The 11,944-nt window shown below is 35.1% G+C and overlaps 1 protein-coding gene across 1 annotated transcript in view; it reads left to right on the top strand.

Moving 5' to 3' along the window:
• Positions 1–11,938, top strand: part of LOC106461836 (forkhead box protein O-like) — a 22,025-nt gene extending 10,087 nt beyond the window's left edge. The window contains exon 2 of the mRNA XM_013921694.2: positions 9,286–11,938. Within this exon, the coding sequence (XP_013777148.1) occupies positions 9,286–10,812 (1,527 nt within the window). The 3' untranslated portion in view covers positions 10,813–11,938. The remainder of the gene's footprint in view (positions 1–9,285) is intronic.
• The last annotated feature ends 6 nt before the right edge of the window (positions 11,939–11,944 follow it).

Here is an 11,944-nt window from a genome sequence, read left to right as displayed (position 1 = left end):
GTAGATGTTTTATAGGGTTTTACTCTGACTTTAAAGTAGATGTTTTATAGGGTTTTACTCTGACTTTAAAGTAGATGTTTTATAGGGTTTTACTCTGACTTTAAAGTAGATGTTTTATAGGGTTTTACTCTGACTTTAAAGTAGATGTTTTATAGGGTTTTACTCTGACTTTAAAGTAGATGTTTTATAGGGTTTTACTCTGACTTTAAAGTAGATGTTTTATAGGGTTTTACTCTGACTTTAAAGTGTTCAAAGACAACTGCATTGAGCTAGACTAGTCAGAAAAAAAAGAAAGAAATGAGATTAAATACAAGTTATATCAGTACTTTATTTTGGATTTAGCCATACTTGTACAGTAGCATTGTAGTGGGATTTCATAGAATTAGAATAATGTTTGGATGTTCATATAACATAGTTAAAGCTGTGTTTATTGAACCAAAGATAATGGCATTGGTTATCAAGACTGGTATGGTTATTTTTATTTTTGCTATCATTTTCAGTATTAGGAAATTAATATGTATATTTATGACTAATTTAACTTTATTAATTGCATTATGTTTAAAAATACATAAATAAAATGATAGTATACAATATTTCATGTAGAGCAAAGCTTGACCTTAATTTTCCTTACTGGGACTTGTGGGAAAAATCACTTGTGTTATTATGTGGCCTTTTGAAAGTGCAAGAAATCTGAGGATAAATTAATGCTGTAGTCCTTTTTGTTAGTCTGCACAAAAAGTTTAATGCTGACCTTCTCACAGCAACTGATCACCTGTTTTTGTTACTCTGCTAATTTTACATGCTTCCTTATTTGTTTAGATCAGAGTTGACTTCCTTAACTGTAACTGAGCTGTTAGAAAATTCTTTGGAATCCATTAATGAGATTTTTTCTGAACCAGGAAATATGAGAGACTTCTGGTTGAACCTGATGGGGCTACTACTGATTAGCAAATGTTTATGCTCCTTCCTGAGATTTTTCTTTTAACTTGTTGTAATGGCTATTGATTAATGGATTTTTTCCCCCCCTTAATGGAAACATGTTGACATGGTACACATTTTCAAAATTGGTAATTCAGCTTCTTAACTGTCATCATAACATCCAATTTTCTTCTTATATTGGCAGATGTATGGAAGACATTATTAACTGTTAATCTTGGTCCATTGAATTTTAGAACTGTTTATTCTCCTAGTATGATGGACTTTGTGAAAGTACCATATGACTTGACAAATGTGTTAAGTTTGCTTAGGGTCGTATTGTGTTTTATATTTAGACATTGAAGATGTCTTTGGCAGTAATTGGTTTGATGGATTTCTTTGAAAATAATCATACTTTAGTTGCCGAGGATGTGTTTTGTACTGACTCCATAACTATTTGCATGGACAAACTTTCTTTGCTAAAAATCAAAATACACATTTGTTGCTATAATCATATTTTTTTCCTTATAAATTAGAGCGTGATTGCATCGTCAACGATTTTGATACGTTGCCAGCCCTAAAAAAAAACTGATAACATGACGTTGTCATGTCTCCGTTACATATTGTGTGAAAAATATCCTTTACAAAACTGGCCAGGTCATTTCACCTTATTGGTATCGGCAAGTCAGTGTATACAAAGCTCTCTTCACAGCGTCTTCTTTTCTAGTTGGTGCTGATGTGCTTATCTTGTCCCAAATGTTGCCAATAATATGTTACATTTACTTAACTCTCTCTCACTTTTTTTAAGTGGTTTTATTTGTATTTTTATGTGGGAAGTTGTATGCTGTTATTAGAAGCTCTCTCTTCGTGTGTATAAATCTGGCAGAGATTGTGAATGTACAACAGTATTCTTTCACGTAGAAGTAGAAACAATGATGTGGCATTACTTGACAGAACTGTGGGCTAGGTTTATAAATTGTGGTTGCTGCACGTTGGAAGGTTAACTTTATTATAACCCTTGGCGTTCGTATACGAAGTGAAAGCCCCGTGTCAACCTCGTAACCCTGTGAGATAGCGCTATTTGGCAACAATCTACTTTATTTGTTCATCCTTATTAGATATTTATAGCCATGTGATATCACGATACTAGAATGTTCACTATACGTATATCTTGTATAATACCGTAAACTGTTCGATTTGTTTAAATGCTACTATCGTGCTATATAGTTATATGTTTGAACTTTAGAGCATATAAACATTTCGAACTGAGCTTATTTTATTATTAGTATTGATATCAGACTAACTTTGGTATAAATTTATCGTATATCAGACTTACATCTTTATTTGATGTGTATTATTTGTGTAAAGTATGATGTATATTTTAAAACCAGTTTGTTTTTCCCAGAGAAATGACAGCGTTATTTTTTTATTCGTAAAGTTCGTGCTCCAAGTCATCAGTTGGTTATTAAAACACACACGCATGTTAAGCACAGTTATACAATTTTAAATGATATCATGAAACAGCTGAAAGAATTCAACAAGTGTAATTACGTAATGCGAGAAGTGAAACGTTTACATTTTCGTGCATGTGACCACAGCAATTTTCTCTTCCACAATAGTGACGAGGTTACAGTCTCCACAACATCTGGAAATAAAACTGTTGCTATGTCTTGCCAACGCGTATCGGCTCATGCGCGGTTTTCTGCAAACCAAAAGACGCCATTTTGATTAATTTTTACTGTTAGCAATGGAGTTTAACTACAGTGTGTGTTAAAGAAGATAGCAGACAAATAGACGGGCGTACTTCGTGTCTGTTCTTTTCAGTCAGACTTTTATCTTCAATAAATATACATAAATTATGATTCATTCATGGACTCTCGGTTGTCGTGTTGATATGTTATAAAGTTATTATCTCTTGCTCTGTGTTGCTTTTATTTGAATAGCTCAATTGAAGCTGATGTAATAATAACTCATAAATGAAACTTCTTAATTCAAAGCTAACAGTTCAGGCTTTTAAACATACATGTAGTAGTAGCAGTGTCATTTGAGATTTAACTTGAAAGAGCAGGGTAGATTAGGAATTTTTTAAAATGGGGAATTCCAAAGGATTGAATATCAGAAAGTCACTTTTTGAAGTTAGAAATCTCTCTATGCCCAATTTTTGACACTTCCAATTGGTTTTTATGAGTCACTCACATCTTCATATTAGCAAAATAGAAAAACCAATACTTTCTGCTTTCACCTAGAACATCCTTACCTTCTTTTGCGGAGCTGACTGTTAGGATCAGGATCATGAAGTGTCCCCTGGGATTACTTATATCAAGTGCTGTTCACTTTTGGGCTAGATATAGAGGAGTGGCATTTTTGATGGTTATACCGATTAAAATGGCTCTTTCTAAACCTGTTGTGGGTTTTAAATCGATCATAATGTTTTGGAAGAAAACTTTACGCCTGTCTTCAACCTTTCATACATCACATACTGTTTAGATCCTCTCTCCGTAGAGCATAAATTATCACAGAAAACAAATAAATAATATTTGTTCCACTTGCATCGCCATTTTTTAAACTTTTCCTTTTGTTTGATTGCGTTGTCAAAGGAGGTCTGGATCTCCCGGAACCGTGCCTGAGGAGATGGGCAAAGTGCTTGTCCTGCATCCTCTCCAACTAGTGTTTCACAATAGTTTCCTTTTTTTTAAATATATTTTGGCTGTGCTTACTGGTAATATTTCTTTAACGTAATATAACATGTTATTTCCTCCAGAATCCCTTTATTATATACCTACAAGCAAAAGTACCCGTCCCCAGTGACGAGAAAAATTTATGCTAATCTATAAATTTAAATTATTTCATGGACATGGTTAATTGTGTTGCACTCTTGGTTTCACACGGAGTCAAAGCTCCGAGATACTTATGCCGCCCACCGTGAAAAGTAATTGTTGAGCATTTCAGTCATGCTAAGAGCCACTAATTAATAATATCATACGGTAAATCTACATCTTTATTCTTTAAGTTACGTCACATTTTGAAATATGAATGATAGTTTGATCAATTGCTAATAATTAAATGTAGAATATCCTGCTTGCGAAATAAAAGTAGGCAAGAACATTATTCACGCCTGTTCACTTGTCATATCAAAGGCGAATGTTGAGCTTTGTTTGCGTGCGCAGATTTTCAAACGCACCTCAGAATGCGGCCGCCATAAACGGGAGATATACGAATGTATGGACAGACACCACAGTTTGCAATATATATATACAAGGTTTCAGTTTCTAAGGCCCCAACTAAGTCTTAAATCAATTTGAGACTGCTATGTTTTTTGTTGTGACAAGTAGTCAATTTTGAATGCTATAAGCTTGAAGGTAATTACGAATTGATTTGGAAAATACTTGCTTTCATATATATATCATTATTTGACAAAGTCTCTGTGTGCGTGTCTCCGCATATTACAATCAAACCGCTGGACTGATTGTCACCAAACATGGCATGTAACATTTGGGCCTCCAGAAGAATGATATAAGGGAGTACGGATCTGAATCCGTGACGTGGCCAGTTGGTTAGGGTCGCGGGTTCGAATCCCCGGCTCATCGAACATGCTCGTACTTTCAACCGTGGGGACGTTATAACCTGACTGTCAATCCCACTATTCATTGGCGAAAGAGTAGCTCCAGAATTGGCGGTGGGTGGTGAGGACTAGCTCCCTTACCTCTAGTCTTTCACTGCTAAATTAGGGACGGCTAACGCGGATAGCCCTCGTGTAACTTTTCGCGAAATTCAAAACAACCCCAAACCCTGAGCCCGTGCGTTAAATGGTCACGAAATCTGAAATATTAAAAATGATTACATAGTTGGTAGCCTAATTTTATAATCTCCTTCTAAAGTCTCGCTAAATTGTAGAAATAATACTAATAATCATTGTTGTGGGTTATAACGTTTACTGTGATGTTGATAATAACACTGAGACGATTAAATACAAATAGACGATGAAAATATTTAGATTTTATTCAACTTTCCAACTTCCAAGCATTTTTAAAGCTCTTTATCACATGAATAACCAGACAGAAGACGGCTTAATTTCTTCAATAAATAAGTACCCACATTTCTTCTAGTTCTCCAAGGTTCTATCAATGCAGTTCTGTTACTTGTGGGTGAAAACAGATTAGAGCAGGTTTCGCAACAGGTTATGAAAATCTTGGAAAGTTATGGAATTCTCTAAATAAAATTTCTGTGCTAGAAGTCAATGGTCTTTATGAAGAGATTCTGGAAAAGTCCTTGAAAGTTTAAAGTAAAATGCTACCCGACAAACCGTTCCATTGTGTTTATCTCAGTTTCGCGAAAAACGATCTCTAGAAAATGTGACTCTCGTAAAATGGGAAATAGCTGACTTGGCAACATTGATCAGTAACAGTCTTTGAACTGTTTGTCTCCGTGTGCAGACGAACTGGTGTCACGTGACCTGTTAGAAAGATGTTAATGTAAAATAAGCTCAACGCTCGTTTGGTAGTAATGTAAAATTATAAAAATTTTTATTGGATAAAGAACATAAAATCTTCAAATTTTTCTCTTTCTGTCTTCAATATAAGCAATTCAAAAATAATTAACAACTTTTCTAGCCAAGTTCAGCATTAGATATTACTTAATATTCATTAATAAACAAGAAGGAATCCTCTATAGCCTCGGCACTTGAAATTCTTTTAGGCAGATTTTACAGTAAATCAATCTGTGAGCCTTCCCCCTTTGTATTAGCTATATTTTTGTGCGCTAGCAATATCAAGCGTGGAGCGCGCGTATACCTGATTCAATTTTATTACTCATCAGGATCTCTTACCAGTTTACCCTCAAATTGAAATTCTTTAGAGCAAATTAATCTATGAGACCTTGGGCTTGGTCAAATACATCAGTTGAAAGGGTTTGATCTCTTGAGTCCAAAACTGTAACTTGATATCAAATCGGTCAACAGATGACGGACCTATGAGCTAAAAGTATGTATTTGATAGAAAACAAAACCAATTCAGGGCCGTTCTATGAGCCATGTAAGGCTAAAAGAAGAAAGAAAAAAATGCAAATTATGAATTGTAGGCGCACTGTTTTCTAATGCTTCGTCAACTTTTGTCTCTCATCCTCTAGTCAAACCGTCGAGTTCTGGTATTGAACGAAGGGCTATTGGACAATGACTTGAGCGATATAATATATAGATCTAAAATGCTGTTTTCATACGCTTTTAATTTTGAATCGCAAAGGGCAAGGTAGTGTAAAAAAAAAAAGCACACACAAAAACCACCTGGAATTAAGTTTTTATCACAAATTGTAGGCCTATTCGTTTCAATAAGTATTATTTGGTTTGGTTGTTATTACACGCAAAAGTTTTTAGATCCTGCTAAATAGTTTCTTTTTTTTTCGAGAAATACGTATGGTTTTATCACTTTTTGCTAAACTGAAAATGGGAAAAGTTTGTGTATACTCGCAGAACTGTAAATAACGATTAATTCGTTGGTGCTTTATTCAGTAACACAGGGTTATTTAGAAGTTATTTTAACAAATCGTTTGTTTTTCAATAGTTGAGCTATTATAGCATTTTTTTATAAAATATAAAACAATAGTTATTTAATTTTGGAGTTCATTTTCTGTTACTTAAAGTCAGTAAATATTGGTCCTGAAATGTTTTGTACTACTAGCTTGTGAGAGCCATGTAAGGTTACATTTGTACTTAAACTAAATGATACTGTTAAACTTTTATCAACACGTGAAATTAGAATTTTAGCAATTAAAAATGTGAAGAAATATATATCTTCGTTGTCCAAAGATAGTTTGACTTAATAGCGTTTTTCTGTTACGCGTATAATGTTCTATCAGTGACATTCTCGTTATTGACCTAATGAGGCTGATGAAGTGTAATGTATCGAAACTTGATATAGTCTTAATACAGGATTTTTTTTTTTTTTCTATATTAGATTTTCACTTTATTCTTTTGCGTTACATAGTGTCAGTTTGGCCTTAAACTTCTGTGGCATGAATAAGTAAACATCTTAAGGACTAGTTTTAAAGGTACGATGCCTTTATACTCAAAAATGGAGTTAAGAATAGGTGAGAATCTTCTAAAAGTAATTTTCGAATTATTTATTATGTATTTAACTTCATCAGATTGTGAGCCTGCTTTAAGTTTGTTACCTCAAGTAAGAATTTTTGTTTGTTTGTTTAGAAATTCTTGACAGAAAAATATTAATAATCAGCAAATAGATAGCTTTAACTGAATTATTAACAAGAGGGAATCCTCAATAGCCGTGGCATGTGAAATTCTTTTAGGCAGAATTAGAGTAAATTAATTTATGATACTTTTTTTATTCATTTTTTTTAGATTTATTTTTGTGCGCCATCAACACCAAGCGTGGGGCGTGCACATATACCCGATTTTATTATTATAAAATAATACCCAATTTTATTATTCATTAGGATCTCTACCAGCCTACCCTCAAATTGAAATTATTTTAGGTAGGATTAGGATAAATTAAATTACAAGGCCTTAGGCGTGGTCAAATTCATCAATCGAAAGGGTTTGACTTCCTGAGTCCAAAACTGTAATTAGATCTCTAGTCGGTCAAAAGATGACAAAACTGCGAGCTGAAAGTTTGTCCTTGAAAAAAAACAACAACAACAACAACAACAACTGGGCAGTTCTATGAGCCGCGGCTAAAAACCACGTTACATTTCTTCACAAATTGTGATTGTTGCCATAAAATATTCTTTCATTCACGCTTGTGTCCTTTTCTTTTTTTATTTATAATTTTTAACTACAGTTTTTGCCCGCAGAAAAGTTTTAGTTAGTATTTCCGGTGAATATTGATGGACATTTTCTTTAATATTTTGAAAAATGACAGTATTAAATAAAGATAATGGTGTACTGTATTAATATATGAGAATTAAAATCAACTCACGTTAAGCATATTAAGTAACATAGCGGTTGTTTTTCTTTTGTGGTTAACCCTTGTGGAAACCTAGTGATGCTTTGGGGTTTATATTTATAAAATAATGACCAGTTTTACTTCCTTACTTCGTAGTCTAAAGTAGGTACAATACATTTCGCCACGTGGAAAAATATTTTGATTAAATGACACTAGTTTCATGTAATAAACTGAAAACTACCTCATGCCATAAATCAATACACCATAAAACTAAAAAGCTACAGTTATAAAGTATGATACATTATCAGTCAGGTGCTTTCGTAACATCAATAATATCGTACTAGATTTGGCCAACTGAGTACGTAAACTAATCTTCGCGCTTGAGGGTCGCGGGTTCGAATCCCCGTCCCACCAAACATGCTCGCCCTTTCAGCCGTGGGAGCGTTATAATGTGACGGTCAATCCCATTATTCGTTGGTAAAAGCGTAGCCCAAGAGTTGGCGGTGGGTGGTGATGACTAGCTGCCTTCCCTCTAGTCTTTCATTGCTAAATTAGGAACGACTAGCGCAGATAGACCTAGTGTGGCTTTGCGCGACATTCAAAACAAACGCAAGTTTGTAAATTTATATTACTATTAATTTTTTAAAGATTGTAACTGGTAATGTAAATGAAACTAAATTTAAGGAAAATGGAGCATGTCAGTATACTCTGTGAGTATGTATACCTGTGTTATGTCAATGACCTGTTAATTACGTAACTGCGGAGCATGCTTAATGATATCATTAGGCTGTATATTAAGTAGGTTCATCTGGAATATATATGTTGCAAGGTATGTTCCTTTTCAATATAATGATGTACCTATCTTCATATATATTATTCCATTAAGAGGTTTGATGTATCGATTTCCTGGTGGTCTAGGAAAGATTATTAATGAAATGTACATTACCTCTAGTGTGATTGAAGATTATTCTTGATGCCTACTGTTCAGATGAAAAGTTATTTTGTATGTTAGAAATGCACATATATTGTTTCGTTCAGATATCGATAATCTTAATGCTGCTCCGACTGTCCAGAAAATCGGTAAGTGGTTGAACAAGGAAATCTTGTATGTGGTAAAATACCAAAAGAGTATTTTCAACTCAAATTTATAACTAATATTTATATACTAACTAATAATACCTTGCATATGTGAACTATGAAAGGTCACTGTGATAAATAAAGTGTTTTAAATGTTGTTGGTACATGTTTCCGGATTTAACTGAAATGAAACTGCCCACGTCTTGTGTTTGAAGTTACTTGTGATGTTTTATTAAATATTTTGTTTCTTAGCTTTTCTTCAGTCAAGTGTGAAGTTGCTTTTGGACACTTTAACTACTAGAAGTTTGGAAAACCAGTGACTGAAACATTACTTATAGTATATAATAAAAGAATCGTGTTATATAAGTGTTGATGTTAGTTTTGTCTGTATTTTCAGAACTCCATTCGCCACAACCTGTCCTTGCATAGTCGTTTCATGAGGATACAGAACGAAGGTACTGGAAAAAGTTCGTGGTGGGTAATTAACCCGGATGCCAAGCCTGGGAAGTCCACGCGACGGAGAGCTACCAGTATGGAAACTCAAAAGTACGAGAAGAAGCGTGGCCGAGTCAGAAAAAAAGTGGAAGCACTGCGAAATGGATTGGACGCTAGATCTACAAGTCCCCCTTCTGCTGAAGGACTGGATACCTTCCCCGAGTCTCCATCACACCTAGGCTTCCAGTTAAGCCCAGACTTTCGTCCTCGAGCGTCATCCAACGCAAGTTCGTGTGGGCGACTCTCCCCCATCCCTGCTGTGGAAACAGACATGCATGATAACCAAGTTCCGCGCTTGTCGCCAATACCCTGGATTCCAGACCTAGGACTGTTTATGGAGTCATCTACTAGTTTGGACAGGTATTGTGCTGACCAACTTGGGAACTCCTTGGCTGAGACAGTGAAACTCGGGGAAGGAGATATGGGCTATCTGTCGAAAAATCAACCAGGAGATTCGTCTCCAGCTATTAGCCCTCTAAGCTCTTCCAACAACTTCAGCTTAAACAACTACCAGTACAATAAACAAGCAAATGGTGATTATAAAGCATTTCACTCTACAGTGAGTGATGACAAGGGCCTAACGGCATTACAACCTCATCAGCGAAGTCCACAGCATAGTCCTCAGTTAACAGAAACCACCAACTTTCAGGGTCTGCCTTCTGGTCACTCAAGCCAGCAGCAGCAACTTCCAACTGTATTGTCTGCCTTGCAGTCATTCTCTCCTGGTCTCACCAAGCCCCAACTTTCTATAAAATTCTCGAATTTACAATGCACATCCACTGGCCCATCTAGCCCAAAGCAAATCCCAAAAGAAGTTTCTATACAGCATTTATCTCCTGGTCACTCCAGGCAGCAGCAACTTCCTATAAAACTATCTACCATACAGCGTCTATCTTCTGGTCACGCCACCCAACAGCAACACTCAGCAGAGATGTCTACTGTACAGCAGTTATCTCCTAGACAAACCAGCCAACAGCAGCTTACAACAGAACTGCCTACTTTGCACATCAACCAGGAAGAACTCGCCAAAAAGCTAGCGATTATTCAAGCTTTGTCTACTGGCCATTCTAACGAGCAGCAGCTCCCACAGTCTGACATTTCTTTGATGACATCTCAAGACAACGTGGCAGCATTAACTTCAGGTCAACTCTATGTAGATAATTTCTTAAATGGCAGTTCCAGTGGTCAAGTACCTGGACAATTAATGTCTCTACCCCATCAGAATGTGCTGCCAAATGATCTGGATCTGAACATGGACATACTACATGGCGATCTTGAGTGTGATGTAGATCAGGTCATTCGACATGAATTGAGTGTAGATGGAAACCTTGACTTCAACTTCGAAGTGGTCAATACGGCCAGCACCAGTGCTAGCACTGTGACGTCATGCTCCCCTACTACAACGCCAGTAAATCAATGGGTACATTGAACGAACGTTAACCCTAAATAAATTGGGATTTTCCTAACAAGAAATAACGTTACGTTTTATATAAGGTGCTTTGATGTTACACATCTTAAAAGCACAAAATCATCTGGAAAAATCAATGATTGATCATTAAATCAATTTGTTTCCAGAAACATTTTAGTGTCTATTCAAATTTAACAGTCTCTTGTATTTACTATATGTTAACCCATAGGTGACATTAGTATAGATTATTGAGATTTTCCAGGTGAGACTAATTTTCAGAGTCTAATTGTAATGTCTAATAGTAACGTTTGTATATTGGAGAGTATATTTTTTGCGTCGTGAAAGCGTTTAAAACAACATATTATTGTATTCAGAGCTTTATATGGATAATATGTAATGATCTTGAATAGTTTTTGGCTGAAGACTTATTTTCATGTGACATTTGTTTTTAACGGACTTTGTACTTGTGGGTTTTTTGTCTTCTTTATTATCAGTTGTTTCAGTTTTCTTTAACTTGGCTCTACTGTTCATTGGCAATACGATCAGTTTGTTCGTGGGTAGGAAACCGTAGTTTTGAATGTTAAGTTTGCTCCAGGTTTGTAAATAATTATTCAGGCCTGTGAAATTAGAACTGAAACTAGGTCTGTAATAAAGATAGGGGACAAAAACTCGGATAAATGACTCGTTAGTTATTCTCTTTTCTACTAGGAGGTTTCTGTAGAGGGATATATAGAACCAAATGAACTCATTGTTGGGAAATATTTCTACGTGTTCCTTCACAAGTGGCTGGCTAATCATGTACATGTATATAAATTCTGTGTAAAAGGGCTATGTGGTTTATAAATATTTCAGATTATAATATGGTATTTTAAGACTAATTTTAATTTAAATTGTCTGGTATATTATGGTCGAAATGTGCAGCAAAAGTTTAAATTTCAGCTTCCGACGAATTAGGTATCGTAAATAATAGAGGGTGCTTATTTTGATAGATGATGATTCCGGTAGGAGATGCATTTTTAATTCGTGCAATAATAGAATTTAAAGTTTATGCTAAAGGATTCGTTTAGATCTACTTGATACACCCAATATTTATTCGTTGTCTAAAATAGCTAAAACAGAAACAATTAGGTATATATATATATATATATATATA

The sequence above is a fragment of the Limulus polyphemus genome, unplaced genomic scaffold, assembly GCF_000517525.1.
Source record: "Limulus polyphemus unplaced genomic scaffold, Limulus_polyphemus-2.1.2 Scaffold1041, whole genome shotgun sequence".
Taxonomy (NCBI): domain Eukaryota; kingdom Metazoa; phylum Arthropoda; class Merostomata; order Xiphosura; family Limulidae; genus Limulus; species Limulus polyphemus.
The sequence above is the reverse complement of the archived record's forward strand: the minus strand, read 5'-3'. Positions and strand labels throughout refer to the sequence as shown.